Below are 23,577 nucleotides of genomic sequence, written 5' to 3' on the forward strand. Positions count from 1 at the left end.
TCTCTCTTTTAATATTTAGAAAGAATTAGAACAAAGAAGCCAAAATGAAGATTTTTTGATTTCCAGAAGGAAGCAACATTTAGCCCCAATAGGTAGGTGCCCATTGGAGAGAGGGAGCTTTAGTAGAATAATATTCTGTAAATTACAGGCCCAGCAGCAACTCCGCAAAAAGCAACTATAGCAACACTGAAGATGAAGCTAAATATATAGCAGGTCCATTAACTTCAAGTATGTCTGACATTCCAATCAGAAGAATCTTCTTATTTGATTAAAAAATAATAGTTAAAATAAGGAAATATAAGGTTTATATACTTTCTATTTATAACTTCAAATGAGATTATAGCTAATTCTATAATGTGTGAGCCCAAAGAAATTCAATGGCAATCTGTTTATACTCATTAAGAATTAAAAATTTTTAAAAAAAGGATGGTATGATAATCTACCCTGCACAAAGTCACACAGCTAGTTAATGGTAGAGCTGGTACTAGAACCCATGAAAAAAGTGGCATATCTGAGTCCTGGATAAAAGGGGAGGGAGACGTTAAGTTGCTTGAGAGAACAGAAAATTCTAAACTTTTCTCTAACCCCTTTCCAGGATTAGGAATGCAACCAAGCAGGTCTGACCGCCACCTAGTGGATGGACTGAAAATATGTGGTCCTACACGTTCAGAAGAGAATGCGTTCAGACAGTTCAACCTGTGCAGTAAGAGAAAGGAACTGCTTTCTGAAATAAAAAAGATTCCAAACCGCAAGGTCTGCCTCATCCGTTTGGCCCTCCCCAACTTGCCACAGACCCGCCCGCCGTCCTTAGGGGATGCGGGCGCCCTGCCATACTTCTCACCTTTTCCTCCTGCAGCCATTGCCCTAGGCTCTTGGTGGCCAGCCAGTGGTTGTAGTCGTTACTGTAATTCAGCACCAGCAGACCCGCAACCTAGGAAGACAAGCAGCCATTTAAAGGGATGGTCACAAAACATTATCCAACTCTTGTAACATGTCTTAAGAGTCTGTTTGCTTTTATTGTCAGAGCTTTATTGCATCCATTGATACAAGGCTTAAATTTTTGGATACGAAGGGGAAAACATGGCCAACACTTTACTCTTAAAATACATGTGTTACCTTAATTATCTATCATGTGAGGGAACAGTTTTGCCTGTTTTGTCAAATTCTGAGACTAATCTAGATCTCCCTTCCTGACATCCCTATATTTTTCTTCAATGGCATTTATAAGTAATCTAATTAATAATTACTTATTTAACGTACATGAAAAGTGAAATAATTTCTAATCTATATTTAAAGGTGAATGAGAAATTTGGGAGAAACAGAGCTAAAGTAAATGATCAGGCCACGTCATTCAAAAATAGAATGGTGAAAAAAATAGAGTGGTAACTTCGGTGTGTAAATTTTTGAGCTCTTTGTATGGTCCACATACCTAAGATATTATCCAAATTTACTGTGAATAGGAAGTTTTAATTTGTTTACTTTTTGACTGGTATATAAGCTATCTTATATTCATCTCCCAAAGAGGGTAAGATGAAAAGGCAAATAGTTAATACAGAGTTGATTATCAAAATCATTTTAAAAGGTGATTCATCACCAATTCTTGTAGCATCATTATTATTATCTGGACTTATAACAATATTTTTCCAGATAAAGCTGAATTTCATGCAAGGCATTAAAGAACAAATTCCAAGTGCTCTGGGAAATAAAACTCAAGCTTATTCTCATATATCCAAAATGAGGCTGAGAACATGAATTTAATAGTTTGTACTATGATACTGAGGGAGACACTTTACCCAACCTAGACTCTGAAAGTAAATCAACCAAACCCCTTCAAGTTGTGACTTTTTAAATAGTCATCAGTGGTACTACCTTAATTCCATCAGACTCCATGTATTTGCTAAGTCCCATTTCATCCAGTGCAGTAGTGTCAGGGGCTCCACCGTTCCCAATAATAGGATTGACCATGGTCAGAATCTGCCCCTTGTAGGCAGGGTCAGTAATAGCTTCTGGATACCTGAGTAAAGATGCCAAGATATTACCAACAACAACAAAAATGTATATCCCAATGCCTTAATCACCGAACCCTTGAAAATTACAGAACATGACATTAAAATCCTACAAAACCTGTCTCTAGATTTTAGCAAACCAAGGGAAATTTCATGATAGAATATGGAAATTTATTTCATTTGACTGATAGGAAAAGAAAAACTGACTCTTATGTAGTAAGGCATATTCTCATAGAATTTTCAGTCCCTCAATTTCTTAAATTTTTTAAGCCCTTAGAAAGTTTCTATAGGGCCTTAATTTTTAAAATATTGCTCTAAAGTTTGCAGATATCCTAAAAACTCCCTTAGCCTACCAGACATGAGTGGGCCCAAACTGATATTTACTGTGAAAAATTAAGTTGTTTTTTTTAATACCTTCTGGGATACTGAAGAGTATCCTGAGTATGGCAGTGGTGGCTGCATGGGCGCGTAGGTTTATTAAAATGCACTGAACGTTTAAAACACAGAATTCATTTCTATGAAATATATATTTAGCATAGTTAACTTTTTAAATAGTTTTGTTTTAGAAAGAGGTATATGTTTGAGAATTATTATCAACTCAGAAGAAAAAAAAATCAATCCCACAAAAATTGACCTGAAGCATTTCTGAGTTCTGAATGAAAAGATCCAAATAACCATTTTCAAGTACTGATAAGGAATCAGGGAGCAATGCAAGAGGGCTTTATTTTAAAGTTTGGAGAAGGGAAAAATAAGAATACTTGTTCTCATTACATATATATTTATATATCTTATTCTTAATAATAAGCAACCTCACTCCCATAAATGCCAGGAGCTACCTATAGCTACTCCAAGTGTTGCAATGCCTTGCAATGAGGTTTTCCTCCCCTCCTACAATCCATTTTCTGCGGAAAGAGTTAAACCACACCTTTCTTGTGGATTACTACTGAAAGTGAATTTAGGTGCTGAGGGGGACTGCATCGACAACCTTGAAACCAATAAAGTTCAGCTCAGGCAGCAGTCAACATAAATCTTCACCCCCCCATCCAGACTCACTCCTCCCAGAACTACCTCTGTCAACAGAACACTTAGTCTTTCAGCTCAGCAACCCCTAAGGTGACTCAAGTGCTGCGACATTTATCTACACCTCCATCTGCTAACTTCTCAGATGCCTCTCACTTGTCAGGAACTGATAACTTTTTAGCCAAGGCTTACACACAATATAAATGCATTTCCTGAAGATGAAAAACAAAATAAAGCCCTTAATTATCAACCATCTCACCAAGTGAGCACACAATGAATGAAAGCAGCATTTCTCAATGACAAATAGGGTTTGTGGACTAAGCTTATAAAGGAGTGCCTTTTTCTACATCAAAAAACATCCTTAATAATTTAATTTTACTACCCTTTCTTCTTTCTCTCTATGAAAGAACTATCTGTTTTCTTTAAACATATGCTTACAATACTCTCCAGTAAATGAATAAATACAGCTTGTCCTGGAGAACTGCAGTGTTGGAAGCAAATTAATCTATCAGGTCCTGTTTGACTTTTGTGATGTGACAAGATTTATTACCCATAATCTATCACACAGAAGAAAACTCTAGTGCCCTCCATCATTCTGATCTATATTAAACAGTTGTTTGTTGGCAGGTATATTAACACGGCTAGTAATTAGTGCTGTCGAAAAGCTTAAATAATTGCCTGGTGAAGCAAAACTTTTCAAACAGGTTTCATACACTGTAATTTAATGTTCTCACCAGTGGAACTATTTAAAAAACCATCTAATATTCTTCATTTCAAACAAAAAGCCAAAAGGTTAGAGAAATGTGCATTAATAATATCATGGAGATTTGGCCAATCAATATCTTCAATATCAGTTAACCCAGTGTCTCCTTGTCTTTATAAGGCTAACCGAATCTCACTAAAGAATTCATCAAATATTTTATAGTTCAGTCTTTTGAATCTCTAATAGAAACCTTTTGAAACCATCCAGTCATTTCTTAAAGACTCATATATTTTTTTAATTCCCAGCTGTAAATAAATGACTGTCTAATCCAGCCCCCTCAGTGTTTATTGGTGGAAACTAGGATTCAGAAAGGTTAAGTGATTTTCTCAATATCACATAATCAGTTATTAGAACTGAGACCAGAACTTCAGCCTCCTGGTTCTTAGATGAACAAATATACGTTGTCTAGGTAAGAACAGCTACAGGATTTCTGTAGCAACTCTTATCCTTGTTGCAGCATGCCTCTTAGCATATCTTAACAATGAAGTTGGGTTTCAATGGATAAATTCTGAAAATATCAGATGTACGCACCTGCTCTCCCATTGATACCTCAAAACAATAAATGTACCTGTTATCTTGCCTTTCTTATTAGAGTGAAAAATTGAATAAAATACCTAAGGACTGTCTTAGCTCCTTAGAGTAGTTCATATTAGATGTGCAGGGTTGATTCTTGACTTCATTGATAAAATAGCACTAGAGTGTGCTGCCCATCCTTTGCCCTGCTCCAATTTTCACGTTAATCAGATCTATACCTCGCCTTGCAGAAGCCATTTGGCAATCTCACATAAACCTGTGTCCTTGCACCCAGTGTTTCCAGAATTAATTTTGTTCCTCCCCCCTCCCCCAGGGGAATACCAGTGTCCGTGTTCTCTTTCATTTACAGCAGCAGGGAGGCGTCTGTATCGATGTCTCTTTTCAGGGACGGGTGCAGTGGGCTGGGCACAGGCACAGTGCAACATCAGGACCACATGACATCTTATTATGATGCAGTGGTTTCAACTTCCCACCATGAGTAAGATCATCCAGTTATTCCTCCACACAGAGAAAGAGTAAAGCCTTGCAACAGAAGCATTACTCACCCTCCCAGGCCAGTATTAAAGACCACTTCACCGGCAACAGAGGATGGATGGCCAAAGGAGTAACCCTTCATCTTAGTTCCATCTTCCAGGACAATGTGTGCTGTCTGTGCCTAAAGAAACAGGTCATGAATCTTAGCAGAATACAAAATGTAAAGCACAGCTAGTGGAAAAAAACCCCAAAGGTACAATACACAAACTGAGTAAATAAATGCACAGTACATTTGATGAAACCTTACTACCTAGATTCAGAGTCGTTCTACTGTTACTTGTCACTTTTCCTCAAATGCATGGCTCTTGCCACTGGCAGCTGATTTATTTTGTTTTGCCTAAAAGAGGAACTGAAGCACGTCGGTACCTTGTCTATTGTAATTGTAGAGTTCTTGTCAATCCAGAAATACTTCCATTCAGCTGAAGTGCTATGTGTCTATCCTTTCCCCCTTATTATTCCGTAGCTTTGCTCAAGTATTGTTTTAAGGGAAGTTCATGAGTTTGCAAAAACATTGTGAATTGTACCAAAGAGCGCATCATCACTCTGAGGTTTGGAGCCAGAAGGAATCTTTAAGGTTATCGATCAGACTGTGTTCCCAGAGCTCTTGTGTTTGATGGTGTTGTCCCAAGGGCTGCCTCCTCCATCAGCTTTATGGTCATAAAGAAGCTGCAACTTTATGCTCTGTTAATACTGATACAAAAGCAAGCACTATGGAACATCTAAAAATCTACTGTCTTTTGCTTTTTAGTCAAGTTAATTATATCCGTGCCTGTTTCTCTCTTTAAGTTCTAAGGCATTCATAATTTGATCACTTCACCATAGTAACCTTTGAAACAGCTTCTGTAAAATTCTTGGCTTAGAAGAGGGACAATTAGAGAAACATATCTAAGAAGCAGGCATCATCCACTCCTCATAAATACTTTACCTTCTATTGTTCAAACAGTTTAAATCTAACTCTCAAGGTCCATAAAGTTCAGGAGAATGAGAAATGTATTAAACCACACCTAGGGGTACAAAATCTAGACTCTGAAACTCTGGAGGACACAATAATTGGAACATGGTTAAAGAAATAAACCATAAAAAAACTCTGTAATAATTAAAGAACTTTGCATAATAATATTCAGTGTGTTTTTTAAGATTAAAGATGATATTGTGGTTATATTTTTAAGAGTTTTTATTGTTTTAAAGATATACGCTGAAGTCCTGAAATGATTAAGGACAGACAATACGATGTCTGAGGTTTGCTTCAAAGGAGGTTGGGAGAATGAAGTGGACTATGGATGAAACAAGTTTGGCCGGAGTTGAGATAGTTGAAGTAAGGGTGATTATTGTACTGTTGTTCTCTCTGTAAGGATTAAATATGCTCATTAAAGATAAAAACATACGGACTCTCTACTTTCCTTCCATTTTTAGGACTGGATCCCATAGTGTCTAATCCTTTTATATCCTGCCACTCACCTCCACCCCTACCACACACAGACACACACCCCTTGGCATGGAGCAGAAAATGATTTCTAGACTTCTGTTTTGAAGATCTTCTAGTTTTATAACATGCACACAGTTTTTCAAGCATTAAAAAGAGAAAAAACATTATTTTTCTATAGTGATCTTCTCTGTAGAATGTCTTTCTTAAGTGAAAAGTACACAAGTCTCGACATTGGAATGATTGCTCTTCAGTGAAAAGTAGCGTGTGATGATCTTTAAATCGGTACATCAGAGACCTAAATATTATTTATGTGTGTGTGCATACACATTAACTTGTATACACACAAAGCTATTTTAGTATTTCTTATTAAAATCAATATATATAAGATACTTCTTTCAACGGTCAGTTTATATTTTTTTAATCAGAGGTACAATGTGTAGATTTCAGGTTTATGTTTCTGAGTTCAGCTCCTGTGTCCAAGAAATCATCTTTGCACATCACTTCTGCTAACATGATATTCTTATTTTTTATATTTTATTTTGTCAACTATTGTTTGTTTATTCATAATTCAAGACAGAGGTTGATGATTTTAGGAAGGAAGAGTGTAATGCTCAGTATATTTCCAAAGACTATTATAAGCTCTTCGAACGTCTACGGTGATGGGTCTCAGTAGGGCATGTTTACTGGAAAAATTCCCCAGGTAACTCTGACATGTTTCACTAGGTGAAACCTTTAGGTCCAAGTAATGAAAATTCGCTGTCAAAAAATATTTTCTACTGAAAGTATTATTTTCCCTTCCCAAGGAAGTCATGTGTAACCTACATGCTTTCATAAAACGGAAGGAAAAAAGAAAACCTTTCCTTAAATAATATGTAACTTTGATAGAACCTAAAACAACTGTACTTAGTTTACAAAACTTGTGTTAACTGCAAATTTTAATTGTTTTCTATGTACCAGTTTATCTACCCTTACTCTGAGCCATACCTGCCTAAAATATTACCTCTGTTATTTGTGTTTTTTATTATACTTTCCCATCTAAGAATTTCAAGTTGTCTGATCTATGTGTGGCCACCACCTAATTATTTTTTTAAAGGTAAAAATTAACATAAGCAAATCTAAGTCCTATTAGCCTGTTCCTACAATCTGATTTGGTGTGTTTTTTTCTCTCTCCACGGGACTAGTTTTCAACTTCGCTTTCCACTTTTTAAAGATATATTTGAGGAGACATTTACTGTTGTCTGGAATAGTCCCTGAGATTGTGCTCAATATGTCTTTTTGCTCCCTTAATTATATTTTTTGTTCTTTTTGGCAGCTTTTATAGACCTTCCAATCCTCTTTCCAACTGCACACTATATTGTTACAAGGCCTCTGTTTATTGCCTACAGAACCCTTTATATTCCACTTAACTACATTGGCCTCCAATGAGTTTAAAATGATGAGTGCCAATTGACTTATCTATGAATTGATGGAGGAACTCTGAACAAAGAGCTATTATTTGGAATCCCCTGTTCTGGCTAACAGTTCCCCAAATGCTATTTCATTCCAACAAATCCAAAAGAAATCACCTTGTTACTATCATAAGGTATTTTAGTGGCCTCAGTCCTAGTAAAAAGAGGTCCAAAGCCTAGGAATTAGACTATAACATTAAGATATATTTAAGTGCCTACTGCTAGAGCACTATGATACTTTAAATGCTGAAAATGCAAAGGAAACTTTAAGAGAAATATGTACACTTGTAGAATATCAGGAGAAGTAACCAAAATACTATATAAATATGAGTTCTACAAAATAAAGGGCCTCTATTATGAGTGTTTAATTAAATGAATATCTCAACAAGACAGTTTAAACATTCAAGTCACAACACGTGCCAAGTACCATGCTAAGCTCTGGAAATACATGTATAAGTGTCCCCAGTCCCCCCACGCAGTAAAAGCGCTAGTCATGTGCATGGATGATAAAGAGAGGAGACCTCAAGAAGAGTATCACTGAAGCACCTGGATGTACAAAGACATACAAAGTTTTATCATTTCCCTTGGAACATGTCTCTTTTTAAATCCTCACCAGGGATATTTTTCCCATCGCTTTTCAGAGAGAGTGGAGGGGAGAGAGAGAGAAACATCGATGTGAGAGACATATTGAAGGGTTGCCTCCCACACACTCCCTGACCGGGCTGGGGGTGGAGCCTGCAACCAAGGTACGTGCCCTGGGACCCTTCAGTTCGTGGGTCGATGCTCTAACCACTGAACCAAACCACCCAGGGAGGGAGATGACTCTTTAATAAAAAATAATTCACACTTTCTTTTCCATCCATGATTTAGTAATAAAAATAAAAATCTTAAGAAAAACACTAACATAAAATTTTGAATTTGAAGTCTCAAATTTAAAGATTCCTTCAAGTCTTTGCTTGAATGTCATCCATCTTCTTGGAGAGACCTACCTTGACCCCCCTCCCCATTTAAAATGACAATATGCCTCCCAGCACTCTATCTCCTTAGTCCACGCTTTTCTAGTAGCTCTCATTGCTTCCTAACATATCATCCAGTGTCTTATGTAAAATATCTGTCTTATCCCACTAGAGAGTGAACTTCACACGGGCAGAGTATTGGGTCAGCCTTGTTCCTGCTGTGCCTCCTGGGCCTACATCAGCGCTTGGTACAGGGTAGAGCTGCAATTGTGAATGAATAAATTTGGTTACAGATCAAAGCCCTGTTTTCTACACAACTTAAACAGTAATAATTCTGATTCTCAGATCCCTACCTGTTTGAATGCTGTCTTATTTCCTAATTGATTTTAAACTTAGGGATTGATGGGAAGGTATGATTATCACCCCTAAAATCCTACCAGCAGTAAATACCTAGCACATCTAATTGGTTGAATGAATGAATGAATGAATGAATGAATGAATGAATGAATGGCTCTCAGGTGGCAAAGATACTGCATAATTCTACTTTCGTTTCTCTGGGACATACAGACTGGCTTGCAAATCACATTCCTGCTTTGCTCCCAGTCATATTTAGACTATTCCTCTTAGGCTCTGCTCACAGAAATGAGAAGTGATGGGCAATTTATAGCTGTATTTAATTCCACATGATCTGCTTCCTGGGGACTAGGTAAGAGAATAAAGAACTCCTGCTTCAACAGTATTTTCTCTTCCATGTTCCACCAAGTAGAGATGTAAATGCATGCAGCAATTTCTTTTTATAAAGCCATTATATCATAATTAAGCTTTATTCGCACTTTAGTAAAATTACTTTAGTCAGATAATCTATTAACTGTTTAGCAGAGTACTGCTAAATGATTAAATAATGAATTCAGTAAAAGAGGAAAAGTTACAACTGAAAAAAATAAATAAAAAGATGCATAAGCACTTTTTCCATACCCATCTTGCCTGTTACTTATTTTAACATTGAAACTATTAAACATTTCTTTTTTTCATTTTCTACTTGATATAATTTTTACTTTTAATCACATTTTAAATTCTTAACTTGTCTTATTTTTTGTTGAACTGTAATCTAAAACATAGATTTCTTATTCAATATTTTTCTAGGACTGGTGAGTCTTACAAATCTTTCAAATCCAGAGATATTAAGTCTACTATTAAGATATTGGCGTTTCTGTCTCTCTCTCTCTTTGGCATCTTTCCCTAACATCTCCTGGGAGTAACAACTTTGAAATCACACCTGGTTCTAAGAATCCAAATTCAGGATGAGAATCCAAAGGCTTTTGAGAGTCTCAAGAAATAAAGTTCTGCTATTAATGGGGGCTCTAATGCACAGCAATGCAGGACACCCGAGTGCTTTCCTTTCTTCATGTATCCCAAAACACAAGAGCTAGTCCAGACTTCAAGTGACTTTGACACAGCCCCTCAACATCAGTCAAGGTCCAAGGTCCTTAGGTGCCCTCAAATTGCCCAATGTTCAAGAGCAGACATTCACTTTTTGGGGGGCCTAAGAAACACAAGGTCAGCATGCAACTGCCTAAAATGAAATTCTCTCTCCCTCCTTCTCTCTCCTCTCTCTCTCTGTCTCACACACATGTATTTCTCTATGCCTTCTAAAAATCTCTTGATCGACCTTGAACCAATGTTTAAATTGTATCTGCAATGAATATTCACAACTCTTCAGAATTACATTTTTCTCCCATCCATATAATTATGTTGTATAACATACAAACAAGCCCTTGTACCCCTTTCCCACAAAAAAAAAAAAATAGGCCAAGAATCTGTAATCAATAAATATAGCAAGGAAAATGCATTAAATTAGTTTATACTTATAGTTTGATTTCTTTTAGCCTGAAACATACAGATATTGTGGATCTGGGAGCCAGTTACTTTATAAAATAACTAGTCAAAAATTGTTTCCTTATGACATTAAATGATTTTGAGGATTCAAGATTGAAATTAGTAGTCTAATTTATAATTTAACCAATAAAAGTTTTTGAAACAGCCTGTGTTTATTATTAGGCTTTTCCTTTGCATTCAGTTATTAAAAATCATCTACTTGTTCATTCATTGTTCCACATCCCAGCATCATTCTGAGCTAGCTCTGAAGATGTTGATTCTTTACTTCAAACTAGGTTTTTTTGGATCCTTTAGTTCAAAACACTGGAAACAAATAAAAAAGATACTTTTCTTGCAGCCTAAAATTGCTCACAGTGAATACCTATCACGTTAGATTTTTGCATATGTGGAACTCACAGGACTATATGAGAAAGAAACAAATTGAAAATTGAAAAACAGCATGTTTTGTTACAAACATATGACAATGTTTTGGTTGAAGTGGAAGAAATATGTCAACTCTCAACAGCATTGAGTAGTAAAATATCCTACTTAAAGATTTACTAATGGTGATATAAAACAAGAATTCTTACTGATCCTTTGATTTAAACAATGTGTTTTCAAAATGCAACCAATAAAAGGAAAGGGGAAAATATAATTTATTTTATATTAAGACAAAGTGCTGTATATAAATGGGCTCTTGAGGAAGCAATAAAATTACAACGGGAGAAATGATTTAGGGCATTTGAAGCCAGGTTAAACAACTATGACTTCAGATATATAAGCACAGTAACAAAAATGCCAAATTAAAAAGATGCATGTGGTGTTTGAGGCCTAATTTTAATTCTAACCAGATTTGCTACATGTATATTTGTACAAAAGCAGACATCCATGTGTCCTTGTGTTAACTACAGTACTTACACTATCTCTGAAATGGGAAGGAGAGCATTATTGCTTCCCCTGAGCGTGAGAATTCACCAGTAAAATGTTCTGGATGTAAAGCCTCAAGCTATTTTTTTCCTTTTTATTGAATTTATTGGGGTGACGCTGGTTAACAAAATTACACAGGTTTCAGGTGCACAGCTCCACAGCACACCATCTGTGCACTGCACTGTGTGTTCATCAGTCCAAGTCAAGTCTCCGTCCATCACCATTTATGCCCCGTGCCCTCCTCCCCCTCCCCTAATCCCTCTCCTATGGCAATCACCACACTGCTGTTCGTGTCCATGAGTTTTTTTCATTTTTCTTTTTCTCTTTTGCTCAATCCTTCCCCCCTCCCCGCTAATCACCCCCCACCCCGCCCAGCTGTCAGCCTGCTCTCTGTCTATGAGTCTGTCTCTATTTTGCTTGTTAGTTCATTTTGTTCATTAGGTTCCACATAGGAGTGAAATCATATGGCACATGTCTTTCACTGACAAAGCCTCAAGCTAATCTAGCAGTAAGTTTCATAAAAGATTTGAATATAAAATATTATAGCTACAATAATCCTCTTAAACTAGTAGTGAAAATAAAAATGATCAACTCTGGGAATCTGACTATATTGCTGGTAAGTCAGTTCACTATGTAAATTATTTGCACATCAGAAAAAGTAGACGCCCCATGTGTTTATTTCCATTTTCGCCAAGGCCTAAAACTCTATAGCATTTTTTATCTCTGGCTTACCTGATGATTCTTAGCTATTAGCTCATGTTAGTACTCATCCTCTTAAGGATAAAATAAACCTGACCCAAGTTTTGGCAAGAAGGAAGCTTAAAGCCAGAATTTATTTCAGCTCCTTGTTGCATAGATAATAAGGTAAAAAAAGTTAAAACCTTCGAATGTTCCTTATTAGTAGATGAAATCTTATTTTTTATTCTTGAAGTTACATTATCAAAATATGGATACTTACAATTCAGAATTACCACACAATTTTCTATGTCTAGAATATTTAATGAGTCTTGGCTGCAGTTATAATGTCAACATTTCAGGATTTCAAAGTACTGTAACTGCAGTAATCAATTAAGCCTTACAACATCCTAAGTTAATAGCCTTACAACATCCTAAGTTAATATTCAGTCATCCGCCTTCAGTTAAACATAAGCCAGTGTTGGGGGGAAAAATCATGAGGTTAATTTCGTTGAATACTTCTATGTTCTGGGAATTTTTAAAGAAATGAGTCAGATTTATAAGTAATTTTTATTTCAGTTATGTTTCTCATTAGACATAAAATATAGCTTTTAAAAAAATTCCATTGCAAAATATGTTCAAAAACTGTAAGTTTATTGACAAGCACATAAGGGGCATTTGCTATGCGGTACAGTGTTCTGAATCTGAGAGGAATCGCCAATACTATAAGGTAATTTTTACTTTGTGGTAATAAAGTAAAATGGTCCTATATTTAATTCTACATCATAGAAGAAACTTGTTCAGTAAAATGCATAGCAATCAGCAACCCTACTGATTCATTTATAAGAGTGTCACATCAGCCAATAATCTCCTTATTAAATTTTAAAGATCATTATATGGCATTTTTTCAGTTGGGAAAAAAAAGAAAAAGAGTAAAGGAGCCTTGAAAATATTTTCATGAATTGAATTCATTAGACCAAATGAAGAAAATTAAGAGTAAGCTTAAGATCACTAGGACTGAGGAGTCCAACACCAGGTGTGACTCTGGTCCATGGAGCTGTCTTCAGTCCTTGGTCATTGTAGGAACCCTGGGGAATACTGGTCACATCGAGCACATTCAGTCTTACATGGCAAACTCCTGAAACCTTGACATGACCTCCGGCATGACCACTGCCTAAGAGATTTTGGAACCCTCTACCACACCCCACTTTTAGTACAAGTCAGAAATGTGAAGAAAGTCTAAAGGAGAAGTGAGGGCAGAGGAATGTTCTGTTTCCACAGCAGTGGTATTTAAATAGAAACTCAAGGCTTCATCAGCAAGAGAGGCAAGCATGAGGCCAAGACTATGCCAGTTCTTTCGGCATTTCCCTCGTCTGATTTCTTAGTTTCTGACCCAGGGCTGGGAGTAGGGTGAGGTAAGTGAAGTGCCTAGGGGGCAACATGGAAGGAAGACACTCATGGCCCTGGTAGTAAGAGCCTCCTTCAATGTTGTACCTTAAGTACCCCACTTGCTCCACCCTAGTCTAAGCCCTGTTCAACTATAACTTTTTCAAGGATTCCATGGTAAGATGCTCAAAATATCTGTGATGACAAACAAGTCTACACTTTAGAAATAGGGGCTATACAAAGTGGAGTACATGAAAATGTTCAAAACAGAGGCCTCTTCCCAGTTAACGAAATATTGTCCAAAAAAATATGTAAAGTTGTTAATCTATTCCAACTAATTCTGCAACAGCTTATTTGGGATTGGAACATAGTTTATTATTTTAATAATTTGCATAATCATGGATGAAATCCAGTCCTAAAATTTATTTTCAGTAAAAGTCTAAAACAATAGTTATTTTTGAAAGTGTGTGATAACCATACCCTTACCCCACCTCTAATATGAACAAAGGCTCCAATATAACAACAAAATCTATTTCCTGTGAATGTCTTTAAAGCTACTAAAATATAACGAAATGGTTCTAATTGTAGGAGGTTTTGTAGTTGCCAGTTCTAATCAAATCACAATAGCTCCTCAAGACTGAGCTAAATAGATACTTCTATGTTAGAATCAAAATATAATATCTTACAAAATAAAAACCTTTCAAAGAGAATAATGATTCCTGGGAACTCATTTGTATCTGAAGTTGCAGAAAGAAGGATATTTGGGCAGTTAGGTTCCTGCCTTAATTGTAGCACAAGTCACTATTTTTAAAAATAAGTGGATTAATGTTAGAAGCAGTACTTATTGAACCTTCTATTCACAGGGAGCTTAACTTTTCTAATGTAAGGCCTTCAATTTCCAAATTCATTTGCAAGTAAAAAAAATTGTTTATTCTTGAGGACTTTCCAAGACTTATGAACTCAGAATTTTTAAATGTCTTCAAACCAGAGGCTATCCACTAATTATCCATTTACTTCCACTTATTATTTGCCCTGTTTACTATCAGGATAAAAGTTTCATGTTTAATTTGTTAAACAATAAATTGATTAGTGAATGAAATAGGACATTAGGTTGTACTTCCTGACTTTTGGAATTGAATTCACCATAGTGGAAAAAAATTATTTGCTTCATAGTCTTTGAGTCTAATTCATAAGTAATATATTTCTAAAGATAGGTGAACATAAGGCAAAGGTGAAAAAATTACCACTATGAATATTTGAGAAATGTTGTCAATACCTTGTCATTGTAATAATGTGTAGTCCACAAATAACATGAAAAAACTCTGATCAAACTCTCTACTAACTCCTACTAAAATGCATAGAACAGAACTTATTTAAGTATCCAGTTTTGTTTTTAAAATATTTTATAGATTTTTAAGTATTGATCTTGTGTGATGGTGTCACACAATCCTTTGAGTAAAGGAAGAATCATTTCCACACCATAAATGACAAAATTTAGGTTTGGAGAGAATACATGACTTGACCAAGTGTAGAGCATTTGCAGAAGAGGGATTAGAATCCAGATCTTTTTGTTCCCGTGCAGTGTTTCCCACTGCATAGCTACAACTGGCTGAATATGATAATGAGCACTGGACATTTCCAGTACAACAGAAAGAAATTCTGGTCTCTAAAGCCTTCATATTTTATGGTGGTTGATCACATACACTTTTGATATTAAATTTCTTTAAAATGTAGAGCACCTTGAAATTCCTCTTCCCATAAGTGAAATATAACTGTGTCTATTTGAAAGGTATGCTTATATAAATGTCAGCCACAAACAATTATGCAAGGAAGGGCCACATGAAAGTACAAGTGTGTCACTGCTGTCGTCAAAGCAACTCTCTGCATTGCCAAAGGGAGAGGAAAAGTAACCCCCAGAGACATTGAAAAAGTAACCAATAAAGGGCAGTGTTCATGGACCCGACAGCAGCGTATCTTTCACAATCCACTTACTATCTAAAACCAGGAACCATCCTACTGTCCTTCACCAGCCATTATGTAACTGCATCCTAAAGATTTTAACTATCTTTAAAATATGAAGCCTATCGCAAGAGTAAATTTTGATATTTTTCCTAAGAGAGTTGAGTTTTAAAAGTAAGGCAACGAGAAAAGTAGGTAGAAGACTGTTTCAAAACAATAACACAAGTCCCCTTGGACTGCTGTATAGAATTTTAATTCACTACAGTGAAGTCGAAGAACTTCTGTTTCCTCCAAAACTCTGGCCAGAAATAGACTGCGTGTGAGTAGTGGCTTTAACGTTATGAAATAAGAGATTATTTCTCCTACAAATGTGTCATTCTTAGCTGTGAACTTTGTCAGACCCTTAAAACAGATGCACCACCATGGGCTACAAGAACTATTTTCACAGTAGGCCATCCACATTATTAAACCATTTTATTGTGGTTATAGTTGTAGTTGTATAGAGCACTTATTATGATCTGGGAGAATTGCTTCTCACTCATTCACATCTATGCCATTTTAAGCAGTCAATTTCTCCGTTTCTGATGTTTGATGGATACACACCTATTCCTACCTAACCTATTTGCATGAGAAAAAATAGATATTCTAAGGGACACAACTTTGAGTGAAGTCTTAGAAGACACATCTAACTCTAGGCGATATTGTTTTCATTGCTATCCTCTTTGAAGTTACATGAGTACCTTTGACATGTGACTAACTCTGAACTGAAACCAGATATTATCATAGTTTATAGCTCCTCACTGTATCTTTGGTGATGGTTTACAACATATCTCCTTTCTGCTCTCTTGCTAGAATTAAACTGAATCTACAAATAAAAGGTTGTTCCTGGGTTTCTTAACTAAAATGGCAGGTTTTTTATACTTTCTCCTGTCTCTCTCTCTTCCTTTCCTTTTACTGCTGTTCCCTTCCCATTCCTATCAGTGGAGACCATAAGAATCTACGGGCATTGCTAAACCCTGCAGAGGTCCCTCGGCTAAAACCATACTGAATCCTGACTGGGGCAACCTAGGCAGTAGAATCGACAGAAACCTTTGAAGGATTTTTAGCCAATCCAGTGAACATATAAAGTACAAGCAGAATACTTAAAACCATTACAACCTAATTTTATATCAACAGATAGAGGTTGTCTGAGGGTTTTTTCTATTTCACTTTTTACAGCTCTTACTACTGAAGAACTGTGATTACTTCAGTTTTACATTCACAAAAGGTGATTTTCATTGGCAGAGTTCCCATGGAGTAACTTCAGACTTCCCTGGTAATAAATCTTCATAAAGCCATAGAAAGGAGCAGAAGTTCCTACTGAACTCTCATAATTCGGGGGTGGACCTGCTCTTCAGTTATAGATACACTCAAAGGGACAGGATTATCAGCTGCTAATTGTTACACTGTCTAACTCTGCAAACTAAAACCCATAAATTTGACCTTCTAAAGAAGGGCTAAGACGAATAAGGGGAAAATCATTGTCTACATGATAATCTGTAAATGTCAGATATTTTCCTTTCAAAATTCTTCTGGAAAAAAAAAAAATCACATTTTAAAAGAGAAAAGTCTACAGTGAGCCAGTGCAGAATGGGGGCTTAGCACACTGTCATGTGGCTCATGAACATATAAGCAACCAAACTGTGAGCAGTAGTGCCTGGGCCCAGATAGAGCCCTTAAAAGCCTTTAAAGCTATTTGCTTTCTAAACAGAACACTTACATTTTACATGTTAACAGGAATTTTGACCCTTCTTTTGTGTTAGGTGAAAATGGCTGTATTTTTACTCAGAGCAGATAAAAATAAGCATCAGATAAATCAGTAGGTTTTATAGTAAATATTAATAAACAGGCACTCCAGAACCACATTCAATCTGAATTTGCTTCACACTAAACTACAACCCATACAATTTTACCAGAAGCAAAGAATATGGGAATATTACCTTGACAGAAAGGAGCCTAATGCCAGGTCTTGAAAATTTCCATTGATGTTGTGCAGTCACATTGGTAAAGCCAAAACCAGTCTTCAGGGCCTTCACCACTTTGCAAGCTGTCAAAATCCTCGTCATTTTGAAGATGTTGATTTGTGACTAAAATTAAATGAAATTACATATATTTTATGAGAATTTTGTTATAATATTTTTAATTAATGTGAAGGAAAGCTGGGGAGAGGGGAGTGCAGTCAGGTGTTTAGGGCTGACCGCACAGGGATCTTTGAATTTCCATCATTCTGTTATTAAATGTCTTCAGCCATAGCTCCTCCTTCTCTTAACCCCTCCTCCAGAGGTAATGCCCGGAGATGTTCTATGGACATGCAATACAAATTGCAAAACATCAAACACTACCTTCTCCTGCTGAAATAATGCTAGTGTTGTAGAAAACTAGTCATCCATCAAAGGAATTGCTTATGCAGCTGAACAGAATGACCTAGACACAGTGGACAACCTTAGGCACCTCACCCTAAAGAGTAGCAACTTTCTAATAATGCTAAGGATCAAAGGCTTTGGCTTGTATTAGATGTGACACCTGATTTGCCTTAAAAGAGATTTTGGATTCCCAAAGAAACCTGAAGACTTGTCATTTTCTGCTTGGAAAAAGAGTTGAAATCACATACAGCAAAAAGGACATCAGAATAGACTTTTCTCCACAAATATAGAGTAAACCATCTGTATTACTTTTGTTTCACTTTGCTCTTGAGTTAATAAAGTTCTGTGTTCCAAATTTTAAAGCAATGAGTAACAGTAAGTAAAACATAACTGGTGCAAAGTAACCTATTTAAATCCCTCTTAAGCATTAGATTTGTAAGTGTATGAAACAATGGCAAACATTGAATTTAACTTTAAAAATTAAGATTTTTAATTATTAAAATGTTACCTATAAAATTCTCAAAACTTGAGCATTCATGTTTCAACCTAAGTTGAAATTGATAATTTAGCCCTTCAATCCCATGGGTGATCAGGCAGGCAAAGGGTCTCATTGGTTGGTGGAAGCTCTCACTTAAGTCATGTGTCTATGTAGATCAGGAAATACTGCAGCATTTTCCTTTGATACCTTGTAAAGGAGGCCAAGGAATAACGCCTCCCTCCTGGGGCCTCCCAACACGGAAAAGATGACATAGAAAGACATAGAGATTGTGAACCTCACTGACATAGGATGAGTGCTAGAACTGGGGTGTAGAGGGTGAGGTGGGGTGTTTGCTTTTTTAAATTTATTTATTTTAATTTTTATCTGAGGATATGGACAAAAAGGATATTTTTTAAAGGAATGGGTGTGGATTTGTACCCACATAAAAAGCATATATTTTCTCCCATCACAGAAACTAGGAGAAACTGGTAGAAGGATTCCTCACATAAAATTAGACCAAGGAGAAGATTCATCAATAATGACAATAGATATCAAGTTGTTAGATGATGAGGTTTTTAAATAACCTGAAGTCTCTGGAAATCCAATCAAGTAAGACACATTCATTAAGATCCAATTGGCATTTTGAGGGATATAAATTGAGGAACCAATCTTCATGAGCGTGCTTGTCAATCTAACATTTGATAACATACAGAGTAGTTGAAGTGAAACAAAGGAAGTTGAAAAATAAAAGGGATCTTATAAAAACGGTTTCACACATTGAAATTCAAGTCACATGTGACTTATATACTAGGATAATAAAAAAGCTATAATGTATAAGACCCCACTTGAAAATACCTTAAAGAGAGCTGGCACAAGCAGCATGTGTTCATAAAGAATAAACCTTCTCATACTAATTTCTACCTTTAAAAAGACACATTACTAGACTAAGTGGAAATGTTAGATGCAACTAACCTTAATTCAAGAGCATTGAGTATATATTTCAGATCATTATTAGGTGCATACGCATTTGCTAGGGAATATATAAATGCAAGAGGACACGTAAGCCAGTGAGTAAACCAAGCTTGTAATGTAGGATGAGAACAGGATGGACAATGCCTTAAAGAGTTGGTTCAGAATTCGGTGACCTTGGCAAACTGAAAACATAGTCAAACACAAACAGAGTAAAGTGCAAGCGAAGTGAGGTCAGGTGCAAGTTAGTCCAAAAAGGACGAAAAACAAGCTTCAACTACAAATTGTGGAGGACTGATTATATGGAAATGGGCCAGACCCATAGGTGGTAGTCATAAAGTGTAGCAAGCTGCCCAAAGTTACTCACATTAAGTTGTAATCATTAAAGCCATACACAAAAGGCAGAATGCAGAGTGAAATTTAAGAAAAGAAACACAAAGTTCACTAGAAATTTAAATAATAAACAACTTAAAGTATTAAAAATGGAATTTTGATCCTGAGATGCTATTAAATTTAAAATCATGTCATATCATATAGGGCTCCTCATCAAATCTTTCAATCTTCCTGAAAGGGTGGAAAAAAGGGGAAACCCTTGGGTAATAAATAAGAAAATTCCTACAGTAGAAGCTAAAGCATTTAAATTTATAACCACAATATATTAACATATATCTATGTAGAGAAATAAATACACCACTTGCTATTATGCCAGTTAGTGCAAATAGGTATTTAAATACATAAATTTCAATGGCTCCAGTGATGATAAATATGATCCCTTCTGAAAGTTGAGGTCTTGACATATGTTGATCACACACAGAATGCCAGCTACCTATTTAGGCACTTGGTATGACTTTTTTGCTAATCTTAAAAGGAATCCCTGAACTGAACATAGCTAAGACTATCACTGTCTCACAGATAAAGATGGTGAGTTCCAGATAAAGACCACACAACTAATAATTTGCAAAGCCAAGGCCATAACGTAACTCTTAGCCAACATCTATCCTCTTTCCAGCATGTCAAAGGCTGGTTAAGATACAATTTGATAGGAAGAATACATGATTCTAGAGGTAGCAATATTAAGAAATATTATATTACCCAGAAACGAGTAAAATTTAACCAGTGAAAATCAAATGAGAGATGAAAGGATCCATAACTTCTCTGATTTATTATTAGGTTTAAAATTAAGATAACATAAGAAATGAAGAATAATATAGAAATAAAACTATAAATTTTCTCTACCAATATACCTAGTGGAACTGATTGGCCTAGGAGCCACACTTCTAGCTGGCTAACTGATTTAGCGGGACTTACCTAAAATAGCAAAGGATGTTTTATATTTTTCTATCTTACATACTATTGCTTGAAGTTACTTATTCTAGAATCTGAATAACTAAATGCCATGGAATTTTCATGCTTGTTCATATATAAGGTCTACAATTACTAAAAAATATAATAATAATAACCAATTTAGGAACAATTAATTGAGTACTTTCTATGTATCAGGCACTGTATATCAGAAAACAGAATTATTTTCTGCTGAAAGATGCTTTGTAGAAAATTGGAAAACTTTTAGTGTATTGCTTAAATTCTCATCAAACAGAGAATATAAAAATGTAGAGAGTTTTAGATAGCTGAAAGGAATCTTTAAAATGACCTTTTATAATTCCTTTGTTTTATAGATATAAGAAACATCTAAATGAGGCAAAATCATCTCATTGTTCTTGAAATTTAATACTAGATCTAAAGCCTTTAGTAGAAATAACCATAGAAATTTAAGTTCTGAATAATTACATTTCAAATAAAAATAATTTTTAAATTATGGAACAATTAGTGAAAGAATTAACAATTACCTAAATCAAACTGTACACTCAGTGTTGACTTAAACATCTTAAAATCTGGCTTAAACATAAGCTTCATAAAATGAAATGACTAAATCATTACGCTCTTGTGATTCTAAATAGTAGCATACTTCGAAGAAAAAGCTTTAAGAGTTTAATTCATCATCAGCCTTTTTGCACAATGATTATCAATGCAACAAAACCATCTTCTAATGTGCTCAACAAAACAGGCAGCTCTGATGGGCTTGTTTTTCTAACTTTTGTAGAGAGATAACACAAATGATTTTGCAAGGCTCTAAAGAGCAACTCTGGCCAAGAGGTGGGGTTATCTATTGTAATCTAGGTCATGTGCTAGAAGAGTATCGGACCCTCATTAAATTAAACATATTTGATGATCAGAGAGAAGCAACTTGTGCAATGTGTGTCTTGAAGTTACCGACTTCATGAAGTAATGGACAGCAGGTTACATTGGAATGACGTAGAAGACTTTTTTTAAAAATTAAAAACAGGTCGCCCACGCACATTCCTGCTCCACCCCATTTTACAGTACATTTGTTATATTACATTTGATTTTTTCCATGGCCTCCTGTTTTCAGAAGAACATGGTTCTCAGGAAGCTATATTCCTCCCTCCAAGCAATCAGACCACTAACCTCACAAACAGCCAAGTTTTATCTTTACTAAAACATCATTGCAAGTTCTTAGGAATGAACCATACAGATAGCTATCTCTTTGTCCAAATTTGGGGAATTCTGAACTGAGTCACTGAAAGGCAGGGTGCCTTTTTAAATTTTACTGAGTTTAAATTTTTTGGAGCAAAGTAATGCTCTAGAGAGAAAAAAAGAAAAACAAAAGGAGACTGAGGTTGGGGAGAAAGAAAAGGAAGGAAAAAAAAATCCTGGTTCTTGAATTCTACAAACTTCTAACAGTCAAAAGTGCCAACTTGGGTTTCAACTCCTGACACTCCTTTGGTTTCAAAGAATTACATGTTTTATTCTGGTATTGTTTATTTCACGACATTTATTTTTAGCCTACATTTAACCTCATCAAAATTATCCTCAGCTCATAAAAAGAGGGAACTATGTAATATGTCCACTAATTGAACTTGGATTAGGGACTTGATTTTTGCAGAGAATATTCTTGAAAACTTTGTGAACTGAAAAAACAAAGAATTGAGTATAGAAAGTTGAGAACTGTGTGAAGGTTTTGAAAATTTGTTTTTAACAGTTAATTGACTGGAATTCGAATTTGAGGTCAAACAGTAATAATAAAACTCCTACAAAAAGAATGATCAGACATATTGTAAAAAGTAATACAAATGAAAGAAATAAAGCTGCATAATGAGAGAAGTATTAATACAATGTTAGTTATTCTGAATAGTACACCAATATGTAACTTAGAAAAAGAAAAGCTTATCAGATTAGAATATTTGTACTAAAAAATGGTGACTGCATTCCTCAAATTATTGAAGACCATGACTCAAAAATAAATGTCATTTTTCTACAATTAATTAACAGAATCAATTAGAACTTGATTAATTAATCAATATTTCCTTATTGTAACAAAACAAAGATAGACACAGGGTTTTCAGGGACATTGGTTAGTTATAGAATATTGCTACTCCCAACCCAACCAAGGATTTTTCTCGAAAATATATCTGCTTCTCCAAATTCACCTGTAGATGGAATTTCATGTCCTCTAGATAAATTATGTGATAAACTTTTAAATAAAACACAGGTCTTTTATTAAAATATTTTTTTCTTATTTTCTTATTCATGTAAGTTTGGAAGAATTAAACCCTAATGAAAGTTACTGAAACCTTCAACTAAAGGCCTTTCAGGAGTACAGTTTAATTCCCCATTCACATGCAAATTTGAGATAATTAATGATCATTCTGTCAACTCTATACAAAAAGAATTGCTATCCACTAGACTATATAGCTCTCATTTTACTTTTATTTTTAATACACAAGGTAAGAAAAATAAGGAATTTCCTTATTGTGAAGGTCTCATAATACTTATCCTGATAATATTGAAAAGTAAATTGAAATATCACAGTGAACTGAGAAAACAACTCAATTTTGAGAATAAATATTTTTAATAACCTCAAATTAAAGTCCTGAATTGTATGCATTTTTTGCAAACTGTCTTTGCAGCTAACTCTGCTTAAAGTTCAGAATCAATTTCCATGAACATCACCCTTTTAAAGAGGAAGTGCTCTTTTAAAAAAATGTTTACATTTAAATAAAAGTTGTTTATTATACTGACAAAAAATCAGCAAATATCCCCATTGAGCACCATCATTTTTTAACTGTTATTTTCACTTCTTGGGTTTATAAGTAGTTTTTGGCTCAGCATGTAGCATGTGGGGCAGGGAATGTAATTG

The 23,577-nt window shown here is 35.3% G+C and overlaps 1 protein-coding gene across 1 annotated transcript in view; it reads right to left on the bottom strand.

Moving 5' to 3' along the window:
- Positions 1-23,577, bottom strand: part of CPS1 (carbamoyl-phosphate synthase 1) — a 145,589-nt gene that overhangs the window by 88,674 nt on the left and 33,338 nt on the right. Inside the window, exons 2-5 of the mRNA XM_016196893.2 lie at positions 17,489-17,635; positions 4,869-4,978; positions 1,870-2,014; positions 842-931 (exon numbers count right to left, since the gene is read on the bottom strand). Of these exons, the coding sequence (XP_016052379.2) occupies positions 842-931; positions 1,870-2,014; positions 4,869-4,978; positions 17,489-17,614 (471 nt within the window). The 5' untranslated portion in view covers positions 17,615-17,635. The remainder of the gene's footprint in view (positions 1-841; positions 932-1,869; positions 2,015-4,868; positions 4,979-17,488; positions 17,636-23,577) is intronic.

Source organism: Miniopterus natalensis, chromosome 8, assembly GCF_054644295.1.
Source record: "Miniopterus natalensis isolate mMinNat1 chromosome 8, mMinNat1.hap1, whole genome shotgun sequence".
Classification (NCBI taxonomy): domain Eukaryota; kingdom Metazoa; phylum Chordata; class Mammalia; order Chiroptera; family Miniopteridae; genus Miniopterus; species Miniopterus natalensis.